Below are 27,097 nucleotides of genomic sequence, written 5' to 3' on the forward strand. Positions count from 1 at the left end.
CCCCTTTGAGTGTGCTGGATTTTACCCTGGAGTGGGCACCTCTGGGATGCAGCGAGCATCCAGGAGGGTTTGGGCAGGAGGAGCTGTGTGTATCCATCTTCTCCAGCCAAAGGACCATCCCTGTCCCCAGATGTCAGCCCAGACAGGGGAGTAGCCAGACAGACGGGTCCAAAAAGCACACTGTCCTTAGAAAGCTTCATGTATCTCCTATGAATTTACCCCTGGGAAAGGGATTGCAGCTTTCCTGGGGCAGGGAGGGGTGTCTTGCTCCAAATGAATCAGTGAGTAACCGAGTCCTCGCCCTTCCCGGCCGGCTCCGTGGAGACAAACGCTGTGTGCTGCCTGATCCCAGCCCCAGAGCCATCACCTCCACTGCTCCTTCATCATCTCCATCTGAAATGACCTTGTGTGCAAGGGCAGCCCTTCCTACCAGAGCCTGCTCAAGGTTTTGCAAAGATTATGGGGGGGGGAAAAAAAAATAATAGTGCTCTTCCTTCTGCCGAGGGGGTGGTGGGGCAGGGGAGGGCCAGGAGTTGGACTTCATGATCCACTGTGGTGGGAAAAACCAATTTCTCTGTATGGAGAGAGCTTGCTCTGCCACCCAGCCACTGATTCCACTGGACACCAACCTCTAAATTCTTCATGAGCTCTTGGTGCCAGAAGGGGCTCTGGTTTCTGATCAGTAACCGAGGTGGAATCGCAGGAATCATCTCTCTGGCACCCAGTTCTTTGCTCCTTTCCACACGCTGAGCTCCAACAGGGGTGTTTTGTGTGGTTTTTTTATTTTTTTTTTTTTTTGCTGATGGGAGGAAAAACCAGATGTGATTTGTTTTTTTCAGGGCTGCTGCTGTGCGTGGAAGCTGCTGTGATGGAGCAGCTGGCTGGAGTGCAAGTGGCATCATCAGGGCTGCCCCAGGGCTTTGCTCAGCTCATCCCATTTATAGATATTCAGGTCAGGCAGTTCCCTGGTACCTTTTAGTAGCAGGGAGAGGCAGAGCAGCTGGATGCAGCCACCTTTCCTTATCTCCCTTCAGAAATTCCCATTTGCTGGGTTAACAGTTGGACTCCACGATCTTAGAGGTATTTTCTGACTTATTCTATGAGTCTAAAACTCCAATCCATGGTAAGAAAACTGCAGTGATCTCCTGGGGGAGCCTTTCCCTCTTGCTTCAGCTCTACCTACCTCTGGAGCAGTGCACAGCAGGGGCCAGAGTTGATCTGGGGAGCTGGGGAGCTTTAGGATCTGGAGGTGGTCAGTGGGGTTGGCTGTCCCCTGGCTCTCCTTTTCCCCAGGTTTTAAGCTGCTAAGGGAAAAGGACGATTTTTTTTCAATACCAGAGCATTTTCTGTGCCAAAAGGGAGCTCGGTCTTCCTGGATGAGAGAACATCCCAGTTTTATGTCCCCACCCAGGCCAACCCAGGGAGATGATTAAATAACCCATCCTGTCTCCTGAGAAGCCTCCCTGGTCCTCAGGTACGGAAAAAACACCCTCAGTCTTGAAAATAGACTCTCTGAGGGTTGTGAGAGACAACCAAGCAGCACATCTTCCACAGACCATCTGTCTGGCTCCTGCTGGAGGAATCGTTTTCCTGGGAGACTAGTAAGCATCACCCATCTCCCTGGGGAGCTGTGGGATAGATGGGGCCAGGGATGGGGGGCTGTCCCTGCCTGTCCCAAGAGAAGGGGTCAATGGGAAGGATTCTGATGGATCTGGAGCCTTCAAAGGATTTTTTGAGGTCCTGGGGCTGGGTCTGCAAAACCAGACAGTGTTCCCAGGCTGTGGCTTGGGGAAGGGTGAGTCGAGGTGGTCGGCAGGACAAAGCCAGCTTGTGCTGGGCATGAATCACCCCATTCTTGTCCCTGTGGAGCAGATGCTTCGAGCCTGGCCAAGGGCATCCCCTTCCTCCTTTATTAACAGATCCTGCTTGCCTGGTGCCTGCTTTGGCCTCATCACCCTTTCAGAGCCGTGGTGTGATGGCAGAACCTCCTGCCCGTGCCCTCCTGAGGCAGGACACCAGTCCCATTCCTTGCTGCTGCAGCCGGGGCGTTCCCTAAACCCTTTTATTTCCGACTGGCTCTGCACTGGGTGATGGCAGAGCTCGTTACAAAATCACTTCTCAAACAGCCCGGATTTCCCCCCCCACTCTCCACTTTTCTTCTCCAAATTACTCGCCACTCATCATGCTGAATTAATCCAACTGGCAATTTATCCTTTGGAAATGAAATATTAGGGTAGGGTGTAGTCGTTAGCAGTGACTGCTCCTGGCACTCTGCTATGGCAGCAAATACATTTCCATTTCCTGGTGGGTTTTAGAACCCTGTTGTCTGCTGGGGCTTTGGTGGCCACAGGAAGCTCATGGCTGGTTTTTGGGCCCACCCAAGGGAGTTGGGTCACCCAAAATGTGAGTAGGAAATGCAGGTATGTCACAGGTACATGAGTGCACAACTGCTGCGTGCAGGTGTCCCAATGTTCCTGTGGGATGGACACAGCCAGTGTCCAATGCTTGGCATGGGATCACCATTGTTTCCCCAAACTGTGATGCTGGGGATGGAGACCATCACCCCAAAACGAGCCCATCCACCATGACCAGCAGGAGGGGGCTGCTGGGGACCCGGAGAAGATCCTGGGAAGCGAAGCTTTGCAGCCTCTTTTAATATTCTGTCTTGGGGGCACGGTAAGAACAGACATTTGGGATGCATTATTATTGCTGGAGCTTTATTGAACGCTGGTTATTGTTTTCAGATGCAATAAACTGAGCGGGGGAACCCACGAGACCAAGGGTCAAAATATCCTTCAAGCAAATCCCAGCTCCCCCCGCTGAGCTGCGGCCCCACTAATTATCCCTGGATTGTCTACGAGCCCGTGGCAATTAAAACCTAATTATGGTGACTTTTCTTGTCACCACGAGTAAAACGCTGCCCCACTTAATGGCCAGGAAACCCCATCCCAGGGAGGATGAAGGATGAGGTGAGGATGCTTTTCAAATATTGATGAAATTCCCTTGGCAAAACTGGATCCGTGAGCTCCACGAGTATTTTATTGATTAATATTGGTGTTAGACACGTCAGTCTTCAGCTGGTGGTGCCTTCCAGGTTCCCGCTGTCTCTTGCTTGAAAAAGAAGAATAAACTTTGCTGCCTTTAGCAAGGAGCTGCCTCCTCCAGCACCAATATTTGACAATACTTCCCATTTAAAGATCAGCGTTAATGGTGCCTCAGGGGTTGGCAAAACCCACCCCAGCGCAGGAGAAATGGGTTTGGGACTGCAGAAATAAAAAAATCTTGAGGGAAACAAAAAACTTCAAAAGGTTGACTGCTGATTTTGTGTGTTGTGGGGTGAGATGGAAATGGAATCCCCTGGGAGAAAGAGGTGGCTGGATATGGGGCATTCCTGCAGTGGGGATTAATTCATTTGTAAGAAAAAGAAAAATACTTAATATGGGTTGACGATTTTAAGCAAAATCAACCCCAGATCCTCCGTGTGTCGTCTCATGATGGTTTAGAGCATCTTCTCGTGGGGGTTCAATGGGGAGACGATGCAAACCCCTGACTCGGTGACCTGCTGGGAAAAGCTTTGCCCGCCCCTAAAAATTTGCTGTGATCCAATTTTGGGGCATTTCGGGGAGTGGCCTGGGCTGCCCCCAGCGCTATGATTTTTGTGGGTCCGCAGGGCAAGGGGAAGGAGTGGTTGGCCTCCCCCATTTCTCCCGTGCCGAGGATGCGGGGACCGGGCGCCTGCAGCTCCCGGGATGCTCTTCCCTCTCTCCTTCCTCCTCCTCCTCCTCCTCCCTCCACCGCCCATCCCGCGCTATGCGCAAGCGTGTCCGCCCCCCGCCCGCCCCTCCGGGCCAGCCCCGCATCCCGCACCCACCCCCCGCATCCTCCCGCCGCGCCGACCCCCCCGCGCCGCCCCATGGTGAGTCCGCAGCCCGGGGGTCCCCCCGTGTCCCCCCGCGTCCCCCCGAGTCCCCTCGTGTCCCCTCGTGTCCCCCCGGGCCCCCCCGGGTCCGCGTCTCCAGAGCGTGTTTGCGAGTCGAGGGGTGTTGAGCAAAAAAAAAAGGGGAGGGGGGAAGCAAAACCCAGTGGTTTTTGGGAGGGCTGGAGGGGTCGGGTTGGGGGGATCCCGCGCTGGGAGGGCGCAGGGCAGGGCAGGGAGCGCTGCCCGCTCGGCAGCGCCCGGGCAGGGCTGGTTTGGGGGGTTCAGGTCGGGGATACGGGGGGGACCCCCGTTAACCCAGCTCGGACCCCCACCGGGGCATCCCAAACCTTCGGCATCGCTGTCCCGGCGAGCGCGGCACATCGGAAAGGGAGAGAGTAGCTTTATTTCTGTGTTTTGGGGTTTTCTAATAATTATTATGGTGATTTTTCTAATTAACGCACTTAATCAATGCCTGAAGCGAGCGTGGGCAGCGGCGAGAGGAAAACCCCCGCTCTCCCAGTGCCCTTCCATCTGCTGCCGCCCCGTTCCCGGCAAAACAAACCCCTTCGTCTCGCCGGGAAAAGCCGGCCTTCGGCACCGCTCCTGCCTGCGGCCGCTCCCGAGGAAGGCGAGCCCACCCCGAGAGCCCTGGGAAGAGAGGGTCTGGCGTCTCCCCGTAGCGCCGGGGGGGCTCGTTTCGGCGAGTCTGTGTGGTGGGAATGCCCGGGAGCCGCGGTAAGGAAGGGAAAATCCTCCCGGAGGCCCTGGGAGGGGAGGACGTGCCCCGTGTGTGGCTCAGGACGCTCTCTCTCGCCACAGAACAACGGGCTGAGGAGGATTTATTAAGTGGTCTGAGCCTTTTTTTTCCCCATCCCTGAGCATCCTCTGCCTGGTCGATGGATGTGCTCTGGTAGCCTGGTGATCCCAAAGGGGTAGGAGGGGTCCCTGCTTATCCCCCACCCGATCCTGGTGTGGACAGAGCTGCTGGGAGCGGGATCTGGGCATGTTGGTGCAGGATGAACCCTATCCCAACCCATCATGTGTGCCTGGAGCCCTGTTCTCCCACAGGACAGGCTTGTTCCCGGGGAGAGAGGAGGATGCTTGCCCTGAGACAGCAGGAAAAGGACCAGCCAGACTGTTCCCAGTTGAGCTTTCCATGTCAGGTCTTTGCAGGGTGAACTGGTGGGGTTTTATTGTTCTGGGGAGCGGAGAACAAAGGGAAAACCTTCCTCCAGGGGCTTTTTGTGCTCCTCAGCTCAGACACCGGGCATGGGATGCGTCTCTCCCACCGGGATAGGAGGGTGATGCCCGGTGGGTTGGTGCCGGCTGCTTGGTGACTCCGATCCCCATCTCTTGGCAAGATGAGCTAATTAAAGTCTTGTGGTGGAGTTTTTGGGGAAGCTCTGCTGAATTTCCCTGTCTTCTCTGCCGGGCTCTACCTCTGACTGCTCTTGGAGGCAGGTGGTGGAGAAGAGGGATTGCCCAGGCTTTGCCAGCTGCTTCTGCCGAGGCTTTCCATGGGACGGACACCCCGGGCAGGGCAGAACCCTGGATCAGTGATAGAACTGATGGGTTTGAGTGTCCTCTTCCTACTCTGGCTCCTAACGATGTGTCCAGCCTCTAAAGAACATCTCATGCTCATGGATGGGATCCACACACTTTGCTGGTCTCTCCCTAATCCCTGTCCTTAATTACCTACATCATTAGAGGGTTGTTCGCTCCTCCAGCTCCGGGCAGGGAGTTAACAGCAGCTGCTCCAGCAAGGCACTGAATTCCACAAAGGAATAAGGCCTTTGAAAATGTAAATATAAGAGGAGGAACTGTCTGTGCACACTGATTTTGAGGGATGTCCACCATGGAGATCTGCCATGTAGGGTGCCTTCCAGAGGGTGTTTTTAAGAGCTGAGATTGGAGCATCCTCCTGCTCCCCAGCCCACCCTGGAGGGGAAACCCATACCTGGAGTGAAAACATCCCTTTAAAATCATTTTAAACTCTGAAGCAGACATACTGGCATCTCCAAGCCTGTACTTTAATAGCTTGTGTCATCCCCATCCTTGCAACCAACATCAGAGGTGGATACCAGGCTGCAGGACGTGGGAATGCTGAGACCAGGGCCCTCCCCACGCCTGTTTCCAGGGGTTTTCAGCTGGCAGCAACTCTCAGGTTGAATCCCGCTAATTAATTATTTGGCAATATCTCTAAATCCCATGTATTCTGTTGCTTATTCTCTTGGATAAAGTGATGGCCCCATTGCTTTAGCTTTGAATATTCCAGAGCTGATTCAGGCTGGCAGCACGGAGTCTGTTTCTCCACAACTTTCCCTATTGGGCTTTAGAAAAAAATAATAATAAAAAAAAAAATTTGTTTTTATGTTATTTTCCCCCTTTTGGTTGTTTGCTCTGGGTGTAGCCTGAGGACTCTGTGAGGAGCAGGGATGTGGTCCCTCTCCTGCAGAGGTTGGTGTCCTGGATTCACCTGGATCCCTCTGGGCCCCCATCCCGCTCTCCCCATCCCAGGCTGGGACCCCCCTCGTACGCTGGTGCCAGGAACAGTCGCAGGAGCAGTTTTGGCTTTGCAAGGGAGGAAAGGAAATGATTTGATACTTTCACGCTGCTTGTTGCAACTTCTGGTTCTCTTTTTCGGTGTTTCTTAAGTTCCCCTCGCTTTCCTTTTGCACTTCTCCCTCCTCCTGCTGCAATCCTCATGTTTATCAAGGTTATTCCAGGAAAACCCTGTGTCTTCTTGGAAAGCAAGAGGAAAAGCCCCCAGTATTTGCTCATCTCTTGCCCTTCCAGCTGCTGACCCCTTGCATGTGACCAGAGTCAGGCTGGAAAGTGTCCTTGGAGGAAGGAAAAAGGGATTTGGCTGTCGGGGAACGGAAAAACTGAAGGAGCCACCCTCCCTCCTGGTTTTCCTTGGGGCTGGCGGATGCTCGGAGTGGTTTCGGGCTGGCGCAGGCTGCGGCTGCTCTCCAGGATGTGCTTTGCCTGCCGGAGACCTCCGGGCTGCAGCGCTGGCAGCGTCGGGGGACGCTGCTCCCGGCTGGTCCGGCTGCGCCGGGGCGCGGATCGGCGCGGGATGGCGACGGCCGCGCCGCCGGGAAGGTGGGTGGGAGCGCTGGAGTCGGGCGGGATGCGGGTGAGTGCCTACTGTGGGGTCAGGGCAGCAATTTGGGGGAGCGAGGTGGGGCACAGCAGGGCTGGGTTCTGCCCATCCCCTGTGAATCCTGCCCTACCATAAATCGCTCTACTGGAATGTCCAATGGAGGCGGGTTGGACCACCCGTGGGTGCTGCTGCTCCGTGTCCCTCGGCTCAGGGATGACTGGAAGAGGTTCCTTGTGGAGAACCACTCTGCCCGAGCTAGGCTGGCATCCTCCATCGGCTCTTCCATGCCATCCCAAGGATGCTGGGATGCTCCTGGGTTTGCTACCGCTCCAGGACCATCGTGGGATGCAGCCCATGATGGTGAGGGATGCTCAGAGGTGGGATACAGGAGTCCCAGGGGATGGAAGGTGCAGGGGTGAAACAAGGCAGTGCCAAAGGAGGACTCTGTACACGACACCTGAAATTGGATCCACAAATCCACGGAGAGATTTCTCCTCCTTTTCGGAATTTAGTTGTTTGGTTTTTTTTTTAATTGTAAATCAGAATGACCCGAAATCACAAAGCCGTGTCCATGTGGGACCGAGCAGGGAGCTGGCTCCCTTCCCTTCGTTATTTGCAGGTTTAAAAATCTATAAACGTGCTGCAGTTTGGTTCTCCTCTTTAATCCCGGGTCTGCGAAGGAGGCTTTAACCTGAGCTCACGCCGTTGGAATTCCCTGCTGCGCCTGGGAGAGGCTCCTTGCCTCCAATCGCTTCCAGATGCCGTTCCTGCTCCGGCTCTTCCCCTCTGCAAAATGTCTCCCCCAGCCCGACCAAGTTTTCCCGGCTGGATTCAACCTCCCGATATCCGGCCAGGCTGAGTCAGCCGAGCCTTAATGTTTTAAGCAGAGGCCGATGCCAGCGGCAGGAGGTTGGGACTCGCCCCGTGGCCTTGCCCAAGGAGCCCTGGGGTGGATGCCCCGGCAGGGTTTGAGCCTCTTGCGACATCGGGTGGTTTTTTAATTTCTTTTAAAATATAGATCCCTGAGCTGGGATGGAGTTCAGGGTCCCTCTGCACCCCCTGCCTGCACTGTCAATGGGGCAAAGCTTCCCTGAGCCCCAAGTGGAGGGAAACTGAGACAGGAGGGTGCAGAGCAAGAGTTGAGGAGGCTTAAACGCTGCTCTGGGGCTTTGCTGATGCTGTGTGCACACTGCCAGCCCAGCATTCCCCCAGGGGATACTGAAACACCCCTGGATGTGGATTAAATCCCCATCCTGGCAGCTCTGTGGCTGTTGGGCTCGTCCAACCCCCTGGCATGGGGTTTATGGGGTGGGATTTTACAGCATGAGGACGGATCAGACCCGTCTGGGTTGGGAATGGAGGAGAGTTCCGAAGCATCAAGAGGAAAAATAAGGTAGAAAGTGAGAAATAAGGGAGAAAAATGCAGAGAGGAGGGATGCAGGTGGATTGGGAGGATGCAGGACTGAACAGGAGCAGGGTGTGGGAAGGGGGATGGTGCCAGAAATGAAAGGGAGAGAGGGGCTTTAGGGGTTAAACGCGGTGCTGCCTCCGAACAAGGAGTCAGGAGCGGTGCCAAGGGCTGGGAAGTCCTCGGGCCCATCCCTGTGCGATCACCAGCGGCCGCTTCCAAACGGAAAAAGAGAAGGAAAAAAAAAATCACAAAGAACTGTCTGTTCAGGCACATTCGGGCTCAACAGGTTTTGCTCCCGGGCGGGGTCCGGTGTTTGGGGTGGGGGAGCCGAGAGCCCGGCTGTCAGAGCCGGCTCTTTATGCAACTAAACATGTGATTTGTCCTCAGAAATCTTACCCCGGGCTCTTTTCCCACTGCCTTTTTTCTCGGAGGGGGGTGTTGGCAGCCCTCGAGGGCGGGAAGGGATGGGCAGCTCCTGCTGGAGGAGCTGGGGGGGATTGCTCAGCTAAAATATGGATGAACACAAGGTTTTGGTGGTCCCACCACGGCACCTGCCCCAACACCTGGTCCCACTGCCAAAGCCCTGCATCCCCCAGCATGTTCAGCTTCTTCAGCATCCTCGTGGTCCACCAGCATCCACCGTGGAGCTGGGGCTTCCCAGGCCCCTTTGCTGCCTAATTAACAACGTCGCTGCTTAATTCCCCCTGCATTTACAAGTTAAATCGACAGATTATCTGTATTATGCAAACGCAGCTTTAAATCTTAATTATTTATTTGCATGGGGTGTCTGGAAATCAGCAGCTTTAAGCCTGGTGATGCTGTTCTCTTGGAAGTACAGACTTTGGCTAGGAAATAAACCCAAAATAGGCTTTTTTTTTGGTCTGGTGGGTGATGCTCAACACCCCAGATTGGAAACATGTCTATTTTTTCCTTTTATCTTTTTTTTTGGGGGGGTTCATTGTGGGAGGCTCATCCTTAAATAGCGGTGGTTTATTTTTAGGTCGGTCGCTGCTTTGGATAATCCGGCTTGGCTGGGCAGCTTTGCTTTGCTTTTCTTCCTATTCCCAGGGATTTGATAGGATATAGGTTTATTAAATTATTTTATTTTTAATAAAGTAGTTTAATAAATTCAATAAATTATTAATAGAATTGAAAAGCTGCAGCTGAGGTGGAGGTTCTGCTGGTGGCGGCTCTTCCGTTCTCTCCTGGTCAGGGAGCATCTGCTGGGATGACCATTAGGGAAACCTCTTCCCAAAAATCGCATCCCACACTGGAATTACACCTTTGGCTCGGCCAAAGGATGGTTGGGAAGCAGCTGGATTATCTCCCACTAAATGCTTGCTGAGTGAATAAGCTGCTGGTCCCGGGGCAACAGCGATCGGGGTGACGTGAGGGATGTGCCGGGCTTGGAAACACCTCGCTCATGCCAAGTGGAGACGTTTTCTCTGGAGGAGGATGAGCTCACCTGGCTTTTATTCCCCTCCCAACCTGGCTTTTGCTCTCTCCCCCCTCGGGAGGTAATTTTAACCGAGGGAGGTTGGCGCCGGCGATGGAGCTCCGACGGACGGACGGACGGACGGCTGCCTCGCTTCAGGTCTGGCGGGTGGAAGGGGGACAGACTCCGTCTCCATCTCCCCCTCCTCTATTTTAACAGCCCCCAGGGGGTTTGGTCCTGGAGGGGGAGGATGATGACAGGAGGGATTTGGTGGCTCATCCCTGCCCTGCTTGTGTCCCCTCCTGCCTGGGGAATACCTGTCTTCCCACAGGGATGCTCCTGCACCAGGGCTGAGCCCCTCAAAAATCCTGGCTGGCTTTAGTCTTTGACAGGGGAAGGAATGTTTTCATTTTCTTTTGCCCAAAGCCATGAGCATCCCGGAGGGAGGTGTCAGGGAGCGGGCACAAGGTGCCCTTTCCCCCCTCAAATTTGAGAATCATCATTTAAACGATTAAACTGATAGGCAGGGCGGGAAATTGAGGCCGACAGCATACCTGGAGAGGGAAAGGAGCAAAATCCAACTTGTTTAGGGTTTCTCAAGGGCTCTGGGACATTCATTTCCTGCCGGGATCAGCTGCCGGATGGGTTGAGCCGCCCGCGGCGAGTGGCGGAGACAGCGGTTCCTGACCTGTCGGATGCCGGATCCGTGAGGGGATTTTTCTGGACCTTGGGCTGGGAATGGCCGACTGCATCAGCCAGTGGCGGGGAGACCGCCCGAGAGGCTGGAAAACAATCCCAGGAAGACCAACGGCGATCCAGCTCCTGGCTCTTCCAGTCGAGCTGGAAAGACCAGCCTGGGGCAAGACCTCAGATCCTCCCGACCGGGCCGATGTGCTTTAAGGTACCACAGTCTCCTACTCGTGTGGGGCTGAAGGATCCTCCTGGGATCCCCCTGCCCACCCCCAGGCAGCTCCGAGCATCCTCATCCTCCTCTGCACGGGGCTGATGCTGCACCATGAAGTGCTTTAGCAGGAGCTCCCCGGGGAGGATTTAACCTCGTTAGTGGATCCTACAATTCATGGTTCTAAATCAAAAGGCTCCTTGTTGGCAGCGATGTCGGATGCTCCAGTGGATTCAGGGCTGACTCTGGTGCCAGAAGGTGAAATCTGTGACCCCAAGTGCAGTTGGTTTGGCTGCTGATTGTCCTGAGCCCTCTGGGTTAATCGCTCCCCAAGGCAAATGATGATGGAAGGAAGAAGCAGATGCTCTTTGAGTGGAGAGGGAATGGGTGATACTGGGATGGAGCCATCCCTGTCATCCCGGGACATGGACAGAAAGCCTGGTCCCTGCAGAGAAGTATCCAGAAGAAGTGGTTTCCTTCCCCATCTCTTGCATGGGATGTTATTTTAATGGGATATTAAGAGCAAAGCATGCTGTGGGGAAGGCTTGCACTTCTCATCTCTGCTTTCCTAACTGGAGAAGGCAGAGAGAGGTAAGGAAACCTCCAGCCCTTCAGAGTTTCCCCTTGGAAGCACCTTCCCTGCCAGGGCTCGAGCAGCAGCTGGGAGTGAGCCTTGTCTTCCTCACCTGTGTCACTGGTTTTTTTTGCATTGAATGGGATTGAGGTTCTTCCTCGTGTGGTTTATCCCAGGGACTAACTGGGATAGCAGTGGGCTTGTGCCACCTGGCTGGCTCATTATCCCACTCCCTCCACCTGGATGGCTCCTTTTCCCCCTCAGCCCACCTCGCCCCTCGGTATCTGGGATAGTTACTCGGGATGTGGAGTGGCTGCCCCTGCAGAGAGGCTTTCTCTGAGCAGCACTGTGGCAGGAGGGTTTCTGTGCATGGCAGCTTCTCAGCGGGGCTTTTCCTTCCTCAGATCATGAGGATATTACACTGCCAGGTGGGGATGTGCAGTTTGGAAAGTTTTTGAGGAGAAGATGGTGGAGATGTGGGATTAAGCAGTGTTCTCCGTGTGGGAAGGCAGGAGAGCTGCAGAGCAGGGCTGCATCCCCCTTTCTCTGGGATAAAGGGCATCACTCCATCTCCTGGGGCCTTCCTAAAAGTCCGAGTGAGTCAGGGAGGGGGATTTCGGTGGGAAAGGCCAGGAGGTGTTGGGGAAACCTGCGGGGAGGTCTGTGCTCTGCTCTGCTCTGCTCTGCCACGCCTCCTCCTTAAGAGGCGCCGGCAGCCCAGCCCCGGTGCTGCCGGTGCCTGCGGAGGTGGGTGGGAGGTGGGTGGCTTTTTGGAGAGCACAGACTCCTCTGTGACGGTGGTGGCTCGTCAAGGCCCTGCTCCTGCTCCTCTAGGGCTGGCTCCCCGTCAGTGCTCCGAGCTGCCCTGGCTGGGGATCCAGAAGGATCCGTGGATCCTCCAAAGGCGGATGGCTGCGAAGCAAAACGTCCCTTGTGTGCTGCCAGTGTGGGTGGCCGTAGCCCTGAGGATGTTCTCCCTTTTCCCTTTCCTAGGGGAAGAGAGGACGGCCCCGTAGATCCCACCGAGCTCCTGCCTGCTCCGCCTGGACCGAGAGGACGGACCGTAAGTAGCCACGACCTGCTGCCAGTTTATCCCTGCCCTGACGGGACCAGCTTCAGCCTCTCCCACTGCTGGGGATGCAGGAAAAGGTCTCCCTGAGACAGGAATCCTCCTCCCAGTGTGGATTAACGGGGGGTGCAAGGTGATGGAGCGAGTTATTTCCTGGAATCTTCCTCCATGATCATTAATGTGGGAGAAAGGAGCAGACAAGATCCCCGGGGGATTCGGGGTTGACAGACGTGAGCTTTGAGCTGTGGGGTTGCTCTGGGGGTTCTGCTCCTCCAAATTCAGTGCAAAACAGGAAGCAGAGGGGAAACCACAGATGGAGGGTTAAGGTGCTAAGTGAGCCTTACAAAGGGGGTGGTGACTGCAGGCAGCTTCTGAGCCCCCAGAAGGGGACTCCTGGAGGCAAAAGCCACTAGGGATGGGAGCAGACCATGGGCTAACTCAGCCCTGGGGCTTGAGAAACCTACCCCTTTTCCCTGGTGAGCTGGATTTGGATCGGGCTTTGCTTGAGTTTGGGTTGAGGATGGGCTGAAACATCTCCATGGTTTAGTTTTTACCTCCCAGGACTGTAAGGGAGCAGGTGCTCCCTGTTGGGTGCTCTGCCTGCTGCTCCTGGGGGAGCGGGGAGAGGCTGCCAGCCTCCTGCCTGCACCTTGCCTGCATCCCCAGCTTGCTGCCTCCCACCTTTCTGCCGCTTTTTGGGGGGGATTTAGCCCAAAATGTGGGGTTCAAAGCTGTGTTGCCAAAGCTACTCTCACCATTGCCGCCTGCATCCCTGGACGATCCCTGAGGACGGAGATAGCGGAGAGTAAACATGAGGTGACAGTGGCAGCAGATGGGGACAGGGCGGGGCAGGTGGGAGGAGGGGGTGGCTGGGTCGGTGGTGGGGGCTCAGGGATGAGATCCCATCATCTCTGCTGGGGGTCCACCCTCGGAGAGGGAGGTTGTTCCCCTGTGAGTGGTTCCGCTGGCTTCCAGCAGCTCAGCCATAACCTCTGGAGTGCATCCAGCAGGAAAGGGTCTTTATTTTAGTTTTTTAAGTATTAAAGAGTGATTATATAATATAAATAATTATATATAACCTATAACACTGTAGCTGAACTCCCCGAGGTGAAGCCCTGTAGCTCCATGGGGTTACCCCAGAGCTGTGGGATGCTCAGGTGTACCCACATAGTCAGTGTTTTGGGGATGTAGGAAGGCACTTGGGTCCCACCCTGTGTTTTTTCTGCTGCAAGGATTAAAAAATAAATGGGGGAGAGGAGAGGGTGGAGTCAGCACTGACCTGAATCGGGTTTTGGCTCTGGAGCACATTAAAACCAACAGTGCCACGGGAAGGCAGAAGCAGCCCAGGTTTATCCTGGGGACCTGCCACCATGGAAAGACTCGTTGTACCTGAGCTTACTCGCCGTTGCCAGTTTCAGAATTGCAGCCTGGTCACGGGTGAGTGTTTTGTTAAGGCTCACATGCCAGCGAGGGGTTGTTCTCCCCTATCTTAAATCTCTGGCCGGGTTATTGTGTGCCTGGGATACCACGGTCGAAGGAAACAGCGCTGCCTCTCCGTGAAGAGGGCAATTAAGATTCCTTTAAAGTGACTCGCAGGGCTCTTAAAATAGGATAAATGTGGGTATCAGTGCACGGGCTGGGCTGGCTCCGTGCCCTCCGTGGGGCTGTGCCCGCTGTCCAGCGGGATTGATTTTTGCAGTGCTGTGTCCTCACGATCCTCTGCCTCCCCCTGGCCCGCTGCACTTACAGCTCCTGCTCTTGCTGTCGCTTTGCCCTGCTGGTTTTTGGCATCCCTTGTCCCCTCCCAGTATTCCTGGTCCCCTTTCAGTATCCCTGTTTCCCTCCTGGAATCCCCATCCCATGCAGCGTCCCTTGGAGGGGGCTGAAATCCAGACCCTGCTGCCTTTTGGGCTTGTGACGGCGGTTGTTGTAATCCCACAAGGATTTTCTCCCCGCTGTGGGTCTCACTTTTCCTCCCAGCTTGGAAAAAAAGTTCCCCGAGCACCTGGAGCTCACAGCAGCCAGGGCGAGGAAGGTTTGGGATGCCAGGCTGGGGATTTGGGTGCCTTTGATGATCTGCCAAGCGCAGGCAGTGCCCGGAATTGGCTGGATCCTTTCTTTCCCTGCAGGATCGCCCCCGGCCGCCTCCCAGGTTGTGCTCAGGCTCTGGCACGCGGTGGCTGTGCCGGGGCAGGACTGGGACAGCGTGGGGGGTACGTCGGCATCTGCCGGGGCTCCTCCAGCAATCCCAGCCCTACTGGGCAGAAATCCCATGGGATGGGGGCTTGGAAGATCCCAGGGCTGTAAACTGCTTCCCTGGGGGTCGATCCTGGGTGTTGTCCTCAGTGGAATGTGGGATCTGCCCTGCTGGTTCCTGAAAGCTCCATGTGCCTGGAAAGCTCGGGAGAGATGGTCTGGTTGGGGTTGGAGGGGTCTGTGCTGTCCTGTCTGTCTGTCTGTCTCCCAGTGGTTCCCACTGCTGAGAGTGAATGCCCAGGGACTGCTGGTGCATCCCTTCCTCGGGCACAATCCAACACTCCTCCAGTTAAAAATAAATGCATGTTTTTTTGGGATAAACTGTTGGAGATGCTTGTTCTCCACTGAGCTTCCTTCTCACCCAGGGAATCTGGACCAGGCAGTGGGTGGCTCTGTGTCCCATGAACATGTGGGTTGGGATGGTGGGAGCACAGGAGAGGTGTCCTTGCCTCGTGTCACGCTTTTCCACAATCCAGGGGTTACCATGGAAACATAAAAGTACTAAGAGCTTTTGCTGCATGGTCTGCTGGTCCACGATGCTTTGCTGGGATGGCAATGGGTGCCTGGGATCACCATCCATCCATGTCAGGATGGGCTGGGGGAATTTATAACCACCCCCCACCTTTGTGCTTGTTCCATGGCTTTAAATTCCCTTTAAATTCCTGCTGCCACTCTGTGGATTGGCATGACTTAAATCCAGAAATGCTGGAGCTGTTGAGGTTGAGGGATGGATGGATGGAAGGATGGATGGATGAATGGATGGACATACAGGGATGAGCTCTTCTGAGATCCTCTCCCAGCAGGAAGGTCAGCCCCTTGGGGTGTTGCTGGCATCTCCCAGGGGACATGGTAAAAAATTGCCGGGCAAAATCCCTCTCCAGGTTGGAGGGAGACAGGGAAACTCTGTGAGGTTTGGCTGTGAGCTGCCTCTGCAGCATCCCGGGGTGGGGCTTTCCTGGAACACAGGGTGGGGAAGGGGGGAAGGGCTTTTGAGTCCTTTGTGCAGCGATAATCCCCAGCCCAGGAGCTGTGGGGGTGCTGATATCAAAGAGGGGCTTTTCCAGTTGCTTCTCCCAGGTGTGGGGAGCTGAATCCAGCCGGGACTTTCCCCTCAGCTCCGAGGCTTGGTGGGGCAGGCGATGCCCTGGACTGACCCCGAGGGAGCCGTGGTGAGGGATGAGCATGGAGTCTCTCCCTGCTGGATTGGGATGCTGTGGTGGGGGATCTAGAGAGGATGTTGTGATGAGAGGTCTCTGTTGGGGGACCTGGCAGATGCTGGGGGGGGCTCCGAGGGCCCTGTGATGGGACAGGGATGCTGTGGGGGCTCTGAGGATGCTGTGGGGGCTCTGAGGATGCTGTGGTGGGACAGGGATGCTGTGGAGGCTCTGAGGATGCTGTGGTGGGACAGGGACACTATGGGGGCTCTGAGAATGCTGTGATGGGACAGGGACACTGGGGGGGCTCTGAGAATGCTGTGGGGGCTCTGAGAATGCTGTGGTGGGACAGGGATGCTGTGGGGGCTCTGAGGATGCTGTGGTGGGACAGGGACACTATGGGGGCTCTGAGAATGCTGTGATGGGACAGGGACACTGGGGGGGCTCTGAGGATGCTGTGGGGGCTCTGAGGATGCTGTGATGGGACAGGGATGCTGCAGGACCAGGGATATTGCAGGACTGGGGTTGCTGCAAGAGGGTGCTGTAAGACCAGAGTTGCCATGGGGAGCTCTGAGGATGCTGTGATGGGACAGGGATGCTGCAGGGTCTGAGGACACTGCAGGACCGGGAATGCTGTGGGGACCAGCAGGACTCTTCAGCATCGCTGCCCCCAGCAGCCCCCTGAGGAGCCAGAGCGCTGGCTTGGAGTGTTCAGACTTTCCCACTGTTGGCAGCTGCTCTGTTTTGGGCTGTGGATCTGGTAGGGCCGAGCTTGAACTCATTCCAGAGGCACCACGGGCGCGGGGGCAGCTGGGTGTGCTCTGTTTTGCTCCGCATTCCCGGAACGCTTCACCAAACAGTGCTCCTTCACCCCGGGGATTATTAGCCGTGTTTGCCTTAGATAAATTTTGCATCGGGCCCAGCTTGTGCGTACAAGCCTGAGAAAAGATCATAAAGCCTTCAAAAAAAAACCCAACAAAACAATTAAAGAAAAGCTGGTATGTAAGGGCAAACACTGCGGGGAGAGCGGATTTTCCCAGTGGGAGGGGTGAAACGGGCTCGGTGGGGTGTTTTGGCACCCAAGGAGAGAGCTGGGGGGTGAATTTAGTGCTAAATTTGGGTCCTGATGCCCAACAGCATCCCAGCCCTGGGTGAAGAGGGGTGCTCAGGCCCCCCAGAAGCATCACCAGCCTCCAGCTGTGGGGTGGATTTCCCCCTCAGGGCTTTCATGGCCAGTTTTGCGTAGAACAAAAACCCCCAGGAAGCACAAGCTGCTTTTCACTTGCCCCTAATTTTACTTTTCCCAAGAAATCGTTACATGCAAAGGGGTGAGACCCCCCCAGCTCCTTCTCCCTAAGTGCTCCCACCCTTGAAGATCCGGTCATGGGTTTCATCTTTCCAGGCAGGAGGGGCTTATTGAGCCAGAAATACGGATGCAGGATGAGAGCTGGGGTGTAAATTGTCGATGGGGGGGTTTTGCTTCCCCTTTCTGGGGCCCCCAGGTGATGGTGGGACATGATTTATGAAGGAAAAGCATTTCAGGGCAGACAGGTACTTTCCCAGGGGACCACATCACCAGTCCCTGTCTCTGTCCCCATCTCTCTGCTGTCAAATGGACAGTTTTCCTTGCCTGATGTCCCATCCCACTGCTTCTAGCACAGTTTAATTGTCCTTAATTCCCTTTTAATTGCCCTTCCTGCCCTTTTTAATTAATTGCCCTCCTGCCCTTTTAACTTCAGGAGCCCGTGACGAGGAAGGGAAGAGCCTGACTCTCGTGGGACCATCTTGAGTCTCAATTCTTCTCATTCTTGATACATTTTTGCCCCCAGAACTGCTGCTCTTGACTCCCTCTTGGCCGGGTGAGGCCATGGCCCTGCCGGGCAGGTGGCAGGTGCCGGGTTCATTAGCGGTGCTTCGTTAAGCAGGAGGGAGTGTGAGGGAGGTGCAGGGAGGGATGTCAGGTGGGTGCCCCCCCCAGGTGACTAATCCTTCAGTGATGGAGAGGAGCTGATTGCCAGCCCGGGTGTGCTCCTTTGCCCTTGGCTGGCGTTTAACACTCCTTCCTCCCTCACGGAGACATTTCGGAGCAGGGAGGAGCTCAGTTACGGGGTGGCAAAGCCAAGCCCACCTCTGAGCCGGGCTTAGAGCAGAATTCACTCCCTGGAGCAAAGCCTCCCATGTACCCCTAAGCTTCTCCCTGCTGGTAAGTTAATCTTCCATCCTTGCCGTGTGCTGGTGGGCTGGGCTGGGCCGATCCCGGGATGGCTCCGATCAGGGCTCTTTGCTCCTTATTCCAGGAGCGAGAGGTTTCGGAGGAAGACGAAAGTCGCGCCACTTCCCCCGCCGGTGTTTGCGCGGGGACTGAGCTCGGGGCACCCCCTTCCCGGGGCCGGGATGGAGGAATCGAAGGCGTTGGAGGTTCCTGCAGTTCGTGATGCTCTTTGGTTTGACCCCCCTCGGCTGCTCCTGCCCTTTCTGCCTGGCTCGGTGGCGGGGGTGGCACGTTGGGCTTTGTAGCTGCTGGTGCCAGATGGATGCTTAAGCTGGGCTTAAAATCACCACCCGTGGGATTTTGTGGTTGAAACCCCACTGAGAGCTCATTTTTCCTCTTTAATTTCTTTTTTTTTTTCCCTTTGTCCTTTAACCTTTAGGGCTGAAGCTCCTCAGGAAGCGCGGGGGCTTGCCTGGCTTTGATAAACTCTACAAACCAACCCTTTGGCAGTGCAGAAATGTGGATTTAAATAAATAAATCCCTTGGGGAACCCTCACACCATCACAAATGGGCAGGCAGGGGGTGATGCCTTTTGGATGGGGTTTTGGAGCGGCTCCTGTGGGTTTTGCCCTCATCCAGTGCCATTCCTGTTTTCCCGCAGGTGACCAGCCACGATGAGAGCTCCGGCCCTCGCCTGATCCCTTTCCTGCTCATAAAAATGATCAACAAGTCTCGTGAGTCCCATCTCCCTCTGTCCAGGCAGGGATGGGGGGACTGGGGGATTTGCATGTGGAAATCTGGCTTTTGGGGGTTGGATGCTGCTTTGCTGCAGCTCCAGCTGGGTGATGGAGTGCTGCGGTATCACGGGCAAAGTTCTGGCAGGGAGGGTGGTTTTGGGGTCCTTGAACCTCCGGGTTCAGGCACCTGGAACTTTATGGTACAAAAATGGGGTGAGGCACCTGGAAAGACGGATGTTTGCCCAGCCTTTGACAGAAGGCGGAAACAGAAATGTCGTGGCTTTTGGAACCAGGACAAAATCACCTGGCTGTGTCTCACAACTGCTGCTCTCGGGAGCACGGTGTCAACCAAACCCCGGCCGCTCCCCATCAAAGCTCTGCTGGCCTGGATCTACCGGGACATCCCCAGAGGGCTGTGGGACCCCACATCCCATCATCCAAACCCCAGGGTACTGGCCTGATGGTGTTTTTTCTCTCCCCCTCCCCTCTGGGCACGCAGGAGGGAAGATACTCGGGGTGCTGGCGCTGTTTCTGGTGATGGTTTGGTACTCGATCTACCGGGAAGACAGGTACACACAGCTGTGAGTGCCTTTCATTCAAGTTTAAAGGACCTCCTGCCCTTTCCTTCACTCCCAGGAGGTGGCATCCTCCCTTCCGTCCTGCACGGGGATGCAGGAGCATGGTCTGGCTGGATCCCGGGGGAGCAGGGAGGTGGCAGCATCCTTGGCTGCTGCCGGAGGACGGGGGCACGACACGAGGTTTCCCCCTCGGTGTGTGGTGGTGGTTGGGCTCTGCGGGGGTTTTGGTGAATGCCGGTGTTTTCCTGAACCCGAGAGGATGGGAAAACCCCACTCTCCTCCCCGTGCCAGTGATGCTGATGGGAGATGGGGAAAGCAGAGAGCGTGAGGTCCATGAGCAGGGCAAGAGAGACCTCTTCCGATGCAAGGCTGCAAGCCCAGCAGATAAACATCCAAGGCAGTGCTGGCCTTAAATATCTCTGGCATGGCTTGAATCCCACCGTGGGGTGCTGAAACCTCCCCTTTGCCAGGAGGGGGGTGCAGAGGGACTGGCATCATTTGATTTAATTAACCCCTTCCCTTACAGCTTTTATTTCCCTGTCCAAGAAAACAAGACGATGTGTCCCCTTGGGGAGGTGGAAAAGAAAGCGGCGCAGCTCATCGGGAAGTGAGTTTTGGGGCAGGGAGGAGGGAGTGGGGGGATGCAGAGCCAGGACCCCCCTCCCTGTGCCTCCCCCCCATCCCGGTCTCACCAACCCTTTGCTCCTCGGCAGCTACACGAGGGACCACCCGCTCTTCTTGCAGCTGAAGGACTATTTTTGGGTGAAGACACCGTCGCTCTACGAGCTGCCCTACGGCACCAAGGGAAGTGGTGAGTGCTGGCAGTGCTCTGTGGGTCTGTCTGTCTGTCCTGCTGCTGCTCCCCGGGGTTTCAGCTTCCCTCTGAAAAGCTGCTGCAGGTTGCTTTTTGGAGACTGTTCAGCCCCCCCCCCCCAAGTTATTTGCTTGATTTTTGGACTCTGCAGCTGGTATCTCCTTGCTCTGGGTGCGTTTGGACCCTCTAAAAGGGTTTAGGGTGGGCCAGGCTTTACTAAACCCCAGCCATGGATTATCCACCCAGACCTGGGATTAACGGCAGGAGGAAATCGGCAGGGATGGGGCAGCACCCCGGGCCTTGTGCCAGGCAGGAGCTGCCTTCCTCACCTTCTGCTGGCCCTTGCTTTGCAGAAGACGTCCTCCTGCGCCTGCTGTCCATCACCCACTACTCCCTGCCCGAGAGCATCCAGAGGTAACACCGGGGTGGGTTTAGGGGCTTTTCTCTCTGTCTTTTTCTCATGAGGGGTGGAATTCATCTGTTGTGGGCCCGGGATTTGGCAAAATGAACCTCTGCAACCCCCAGGGGTGGTGGACGGAGTGCGGGAAGGTTTGGAGACTGGGCAACGAGGGGTTAAACCCCCCTTGGGGGTTAAAACCACCCTGGTTTTGAAGCAGATCTGGTTGAGACTGGGCTTTCTCTCGCAGCCTGAAGTGCCGGAGGTGTGCGGTGGTGGGCAACGGCCACCGGCTCCGCAACAGCTCCATGGGCGACACCATCAACACCTACGACGTCGTGATCAGGTACGGCCCTGGCTCTGTGCCACCGCTCCCTCCCCGGTGCCACCCACGGCGGGGGCTGACACCTGTGATGTCCCCGTGTCCCCCCACCCAAGGCTGAACAACGCCCCGGTCCATGGTTATGAGCAGGACGTGGGCTCCAAGACCACCATGCGCCTCTTCTACCCGGAGTCGGCCCACTTCGACCCCCGGACGGAGAACAACCCCGACACGCTGCTGGTGCTGGTGCCCTTCAAGCCCATGGACTTCCAGTGGATGGAGGCCATCCTCAACGACAAGAAGAGGGTGAGCGTGGTGGGGAAGCGAGTCCGACCCCTCGCTGACTGCTCTGGAGTCCAGCCCTCATCCCATCCTACCCCTGGGGACATCTCTGTCCTCTTGCAGGTTCGGAAGGGGTTTTGGAAGCAGCCCCCATTGATCTGGGACGCCAACCCGGAGCAAGTGCGCGTCCTCAACCCTTACTACATGGAAGTAACTGCTGCTAAAGTGCTCAACCTCCCCATGAAGCAACCACGGAAGGTCAAACAGGTAAGGGGTGGGGTCCCCCCTGCACCCCCTGAGGGGGAACAGCCTGTCCCCGTGCGTCTCCCTGAAGGCTGTGGCTCTCTGCCCCTGTCCCCCAGAAGCCCACCACGGGGCTCTTGGCCATCACCCTGGCGCTGCACTTCTGCGACCTGGTGCACATCGCGGGCTTTGGCTACCCCGACTCGGGCAACAAGAAGCAAACCATCCACTACTACGAACAGGTCACACTCAAGTCCATGGCCGTAAGTGTCTGCCCCACAATTTTGTCCACACTCCCCCCCATTTTTCCCTGGGATGGGGGATGGCAGCCCGGGAGAGCATTGCTGTGATGCTGAGTGGTGTGGGAGCCTCCTCCCATGGAGACCTCTTGCTCCCCTCCCATGGTGGGTGTTGAGGCCCACTGTTGGATGGTCACCATCCAACTTCTCCCTGTAGCCCAGTGTCTTTGGAGGCATGGAGAGCTGGATCCATCCCTTTGTGTTTATGTGTGAGGAGAAGGGCTTGTGGCCAGGGGGATTGAGTGGGGAGGGTTCTGTCCCTCTTTCTGGGGGGCTCAACTCCCACTGGTGAGGTGGGCAAGCCGGAGGGCTGGGAGGGGCGGGAGGAAAGTGCTTGACCCCTCGTCCCTGGTGTCACCCCCTGCTCCCCGTCCCACAGGCGTCGGAGCACAACGTGTCACACGAGGCCGTGGCCATCAAGCGGATGCTGGAGCTGGGACTGGTCAAGAACCTCACCTACTTCTGAGGATGGCAGGGATGTCACCCCCCCTGCGAGGGGACACCAGCGCCCGCCATGAGGGGACACGGCCGAAGGCAGAGTGTCCTGGTCACTGCCCAAGGGCAGAGTGTCCTGGTCACTGCCCAAGGGCTGAGTGTCCTGGTCACCGCCGTCACCGCGCCCCGGGGCTGTCGGAGCCAGCAGGGCTGGGGGGCCGCGCTGGGCCGCGGGTCCCCGGGGCAGGGGCAGCTCTGGGGGGGCGCAGGGAGCCCCCGGCACCTTTTCTACCAACGCACTGAAGCTACCAAGGACTTGGAGGGGACTTTAGGGGTGGGGGGTCCTCCCTCCCAGCGGGCCTGTGGGGGTGAGGCAGGGCAGGAGCCCCTGCCTTGGACTTTCTCTTTCCCTTAATCCCCTCATCACTCGGACGAGGGCCCTGCCAAGGGGCTGATCTTGGGGGTCCCGGGACCCTCCCTGCAGGGAATGGGAGCCTTTGGGGGCCTGTGTTGCCTCCTCCCTCCCCTGGATCCCCTCCTAGATATTTAATTCCCCCCCTTTTTTTTTTAATGTCCTTTTTACTCGGCAGCCCCGTCCTGTGCCTTAGCGCTGGCGCGGGGGCTCGTCCCCGCAGCCCCCCCGGGTGGGGGCACCCAGGGGTGCTTGGCCTCGGGGTCTGCCGGGGCCCTTTGGGGGTGCAGATTAATTTAATTAATTTAAATGCTTATTTATGGTGGAGCCTTCACCTGGGGCCCGTGTGCCACTGGTGTCAGGGACAAGGGGCCTTGGGTGGGGGGCTGGTGGGGTGCTCGGCTCCAGGAGGTGGGTGTTTGGCATGTCCAACGTCCCCCCATGGAGGGGTCGACTGGTGCCTTCTCCCTGCTGCTGTAGGGTCCCCTCTGCCCCGTGCGGGGCTGTGGGTGTTGGGGGAACCAATGGATGGGGGTGTTGGGGCTCATGCTGGCACCCAATAAAGGTCCTGCTGAGGCTGGGATGGGCTGGGTGCTCCTGGGGCTTGATGGGGGGTGTGTGAGGGAGTCTTGGGGCTGTGAGATGCAGAGAGGGGGGCCTGTCCCCATGTCCCCTTACCTGCTGTGACGCCCCATGTCCTGGCTCCCATGCTGGGGTTGTGGGCTCCCAGCTGCCCCGTGCCTCAGTTTCCCTCCACCACCAGCCATTTCTGCCCCCCTGGGGGTTCCCCCAGGAGGCCATGGCACACCCAGGCTCCAGGCCAGGTCTGGGCCGGGCAAACTGTCACCACGAAAAGCCGCTGTCCCCGCGGGGTGGCCACCAGCCCAGGCGTGCCACGAGAAACACCTCTTGTATTGACCGCGGCGCCGCGATACAGCCGGAGAGGTCCTTCCCGGGGGGTCCCTGTCCCACCGATGTCCCCCCCATCCTGTCCCACAGGGCGGGACCCCCCGAAACCCCCCCGAAACGGACTCTATAAGTATGGACACCGAACACGACGAGGGAAGGGAAGGAGCCGGGTGGGAGAGGGCAGCAGGAAGCGGAGGCGAGCGGCTGGGGGGGGTGCGGTGGGGCCGGGGGCGTCCCCAGCCCCGCGGAGGGGGCGGCTCCGGCTCCCCGGGGCTCAGCGCGTCCTCGGCGGGGTTGTGCTTAGCATGTACCGGGGAGGGGGGGGATGCTGGGCCGGCCCCCCGCCCCGCAGCGCCGCTCCGGGGGCTGGATCCGGCCTCTTCCCACCGGCGCCACTGTCCGAGCGCCACGGCGCCCACACGGAGGGTCCCGAGCGGCCCCCGGAGGGGCTCAAACGTGCGTCTGCATCCGCCTCTGCAGGGGCCGGCTGGGGTCTGAGTTTTGGGAAGAGGACTGGGAGTGGTGGGAGGAGGATGCGGAGGCCTTGCTGGCCTTGTCGAACTGCACGTAGCCGTCCTGCTTCCCGCTGCTGCTGATGCTGCTGTCACACTGGGTGTCGAGGAAGGAGCTGCTGTCGCTCATGGAGCCGCGCTGGAACTCGCGCTCGCACAGCTCGATGGAGCTGCTGCCCATGCCCAGCACGAAGCGCTGGCTGTAGTCGTAGAGGCGGCTCTGCCCGCTCAGGGTGCTGTAGATGTTGGTGAAGGACATGCCCGTGGGCACCCGCTGCTTCCCGGCCGGGCGCAGGTCGGCTGGGCAGCCCGACAGCGAGATGGTGGGGGTGGAGTGGTGCTCCTTGAAGGTGTTCACGCTGTAGTAGCCGTTGGTGGGGTCCTGCAGAGTGGCAGAAAGCGGGGGTGGGTTGGTGGTGCCCGCTCTCCCTGGGTCCTGTGGCATTTGGGGCGCCCACGCTGCCCATTCACCCAGAACGTGCAAGACTTATGGAATATCCTGAGTTGGGAGGGACCCACAGGGATCATTGAGTCCAACCCCTGGCCCCACACAGACACCCCAGCAATCCCCCCCTGTCCCTGAGGGCATTGTCCAAACCTCCTGGAGCTCTGGCAGCCTTGGGGCTGTGCCCACTGCCCTGGGGAGCCTGGTCAGTGCCCAACCACCCTCTTGGGGGAAGAATCTTTTCCTGAGACCCAACCTAGCCCTCCCCGACTCAGTTCCAGCCATTCCCTCGGGTCCTGTCACAGAGATCGGTGCTGTCCCTCTGCTGCCCCTCGGGAGGAAGCTGCAGACCCCGATGAGTCTCCCCTCAGTCTTGTCTCCTCCACACCCTCCACCATCCTCAGAGCCCCCCTTTGGAGGACACCCTCAACCACCAACCCCTCCTACCCGCAGCAGCAATGTCCTCCCGTGCCACCAACGTGTCCCACCCTGCTCAGCCCCCTCCAGATCGGGGCACAGGTGCTCCTTGCACTGCCCTCTCCTGGCACACACCTTTATATTGTCCCTCCCAAAGGGTGCTGGGGCCAGAAAACAGTGCCAGGGGTACCAAATCATCCCTCCCCACACAGGGACAGCCCTCTGGGACAGGCCAGCACTGGAGGCACGGGGGACATGGCCCAAGGACAGAAAGCCTGGCAGCAGCAATGCCAGGCAAGGGACCAGCTGGTCCTGCCCGGGGGTGGGCACAGGGAGCTGTGCCTGGCACCCCGGCGTGCAGCCCCCCTGCCAGGAATGACCCGGGGGGCTCTGAGCCCCATCTCTTCATGGGGTTGGGGACCATGAGTGGGGCCATGTCCCCAGGGCCTGACTCACCTTCAGGTTTTGAAACTCCTTCTCCTCCTCTTTGAGCACCTCGAGCTGCTTCAGCACCGAATCCTGCTGGAACTCCCCCCGGTCCATCTAGGAAAGGATGCGAGTGGGGGGTCAGTGACCCCTGGCCCTCGGTGGCCCCCGGCTGTCTCCACCACCACCCACACCACGTGGGCTGAGCCCCACACCCGTCCTCAGCCCCACGGCACAGGGAAGTTGTCACCAGCCGGTTTGTGCCCAGGGATGCCCCAGCGGGGCGGTGTCGGAGAGCAGCGGAGCCGGAAAAAAAAAGCCTCGCGATTCCCTGGGTTACAGGTTGTTTTTCCCCTCTGTTTTGGACAAAACAGGCCCGGCGATGCAGGAAGTGAATTTATTTACCGTGGTGAGGGTTGGAGCTGCACCACCTGCCCAAAGCAACACCCTCAAAATCTCCTTATTTTGCTGGTTTCCCCCCCTTCTTTTCATCCTTCCCTCCTCAGCTGAACTTGGTCACCTCAGTATTCCTTTGAAGGCTGGCCGTGATCGGGGGGGGAAGGGCAAGGTGCACATTAATTACATTACGCTTTAATTACCCCTCCTTCGGCACGGGGGACTGTGCAGGAAGCAGAATAATTATCAACCAATTTCTCGGTTGCCTTTTTTTAGCTTCTCCCGGATTTATCGGGCGCATCCAGCCCGACTTCTCTGGGATCACAGCCCCAAAGCAGCCCTCAAATCCCCTTTTATTGCCCAAATTCTCTCCTCTTTAAGGTGGTAAGTGGCTGTGGAAATTCACCCTGCGGCACTTGCTGTTCATCTCCCGAAAGCCTTTGATGTGGCTGTTAAAGGCAATAAATTAAAGTACCTGAGTTTTCCTAGGGAAAAAAAACCTCTATCAGCCATTGATTTACCTGGATAAATACAAGTGTTGCCGAGGATTAAACCAGTGCAACTAAAATGGGATATGGAGGTTTCTTTTGCTCTGCCAGCCCCAGCGACCCCTTAAATCCCCTAAAGCATCCTAGCAAAGGCAGGGATTGGGGGTGTTAACGCAAGAAGGGTTTCACAAGTCCTGGCTCAGAAAGAAAAGGAAAAACCACTTCTCCTTGGATTTGGCTGGGTTTTGGCGTGTGTGACCCGGGCGGGCAGGGCAAGACCCAGGGGTGGAGAGGGGAGAAGAGAGGTGGGAACCAAGGAGCCAGTCCCGCTGGGACCAAACCTCCGTGGAAATAGCGTCAGGTTTGACGGGGTATTTTAAGCCGTTTTACGTAGCTCTTGCAGGGATGGTGGCAGTGATCCAGGCACCGGGATGCCCCTCCCGTCCTGTGGGGACCCTGCCTGTGCCCGGGGCTGGCAGGATGCTCTGGGTCCGGCCGCACCCCGTGGATTTGGGGGCTGCAGGGAGCCCCCATAAAGTGCCATCTCATCACCGAATCACCAACTCCCCCACTGCAGCTGGTCATTAACGTGACCTTTGTTAAACCTGCGTGGCGGCTCAGCCCCGGGGTGACCTTACGGCGTTAATTAGCAGGTGCTGAGATGCTTATTAGCGTCGCTTCCGCTTTGCCGCCTCTGGGTAAACACCGGGAGGGAAGGAAAGTTGACTGAAGTTCACTTCGTCACCAATATTAATGGGCATTACGAAGGGAGAGCGGGAATTGCATGGAAAGACCAGGAATGGCCAAGTGCGCTGGCACGGGATGCTCCAGCGTCGTTCCCGGGCTATTTTTCCCGGAGCCGTGGCTTTCTCCAGCCGGTGACAGCACCAGTGTGCTCCTCGGCGCTGCCCTGCACGTGGCTGGGGATGCACCCGCCTGTCAGAGCCG

General features: G+C 57.2%; 2 protein-coding genes across 6 annotated transcripts in view; one reads left to right on the forward strand and one right to left on the reverse strand.

Moving 5' to 3' along the window:
• Positions 1-3,885: 3,885 nt before the first annotated feature.
• ST3GAL4 (ST3 beta-galactoside alpha-2,3-sialyltransferase 4) lies at positions 3,886-23,145 on the forward strand. Of its 2 annotated transcripts, XM_032709611.1 has the most exons (12): positions 3,886-3,916; positions 12,340-12,409; positions 18,699-18,771; positions 19,274-19,355; positions 19,879-19,959; positions 20,066-20,163; positions 20,520-20,580; positions 20,814-20,909; positions 21,002-21,191; positions 21,291-21,434; positions 21,530-21,673; positions 22,089-23,145. In XM_032709611.1, exons 3-12 carry the CDS (start codon positions 18,756-18,758, stop codon positions 22,173-22,175), a joined length of 999 nt encoding a protein of 332 aa, XP_032565502.1. In that variant the 5' UTR covers positions 3,886-3,916; positions 12,340-12,409; positions 18,699-18,755; the 3' UTR covers positions 22,176-23,145. The 2 variants fall into 2 exon arrangements, with proteins under 2 accessions (XP_032565502.1, XP_032565501.1); XM_032709610.1 differs by lacking the exon at positions 3,886-3,916 and having other exon boundaries at positions 12,148-12,409; positions 19,274-19,343.
• A 302-nt stretch (positions 23,146-23,447) lies between these two features.
• KIRREL3 (kirre like nephrin family adhesion molecule 3) overlaps positions 23,448-27,097 on the reverse strand; it is a 359,483-nt gene continuing 355,833 nt past the window's right edge. For all 4 annotated transcript variants that reach the window (XM_032709608.1, XM_032709606.1, XM_032709605.1 and 1 more), the window contains 2 exons: positions 25,296-25,382; positions 23,448-24,359 (listed from right to left, as the gene is read on the reverse strand). In XM_032709608.1, coding sequence (XP_032565499.1) covers positions 23,916-24,359; positions 25,296-25,382 — 531 coding nt within the window. In that variant the 3' untranslated portion in view covers positions 23,448-23,915. The remainder of the gene's footprint in view (positions 24,360-25,295; positions 25,383-27,097) is intronic.

Source organism: Chiroxiphia lanceolata, chromosome 23 (genome assembly GCF_009829145.1).
Source record: "Chiroxiphia lanceolata isolate bChiLan1 chromosome 23, bChiLan1.pri, whole genome shotgun sequence".
Lineage (NCBI taxonomy): Eukaryota > Metazoa > Chordata > Aves > Passeriformes > Pipridae > Chiroxiphia > Chiroxiphia lanceolata.

What these genes read in the sequence shown, in the direction of transcription:
- ST3GAL4 (XM_032709611.1), top strand. An exon ending in GCGGCGCAGCTCATCGGGAA is followed by an intron (nt 19,960 to 20,065) that starts GTGAGTTTTGGG and finishes GCTCCTCGGCAG; the next exon opens with CTACACGAGGGACCACCCGC. An exon ending in ACCTACGACGTCGTGATCAG is followed by an intron (nt 20,910 to 21,001) that starts GTACGGCCCTGG and finishes CCCCCACCCAAG; the next exon opens with GCTGAACAACGCCCCGGTCC.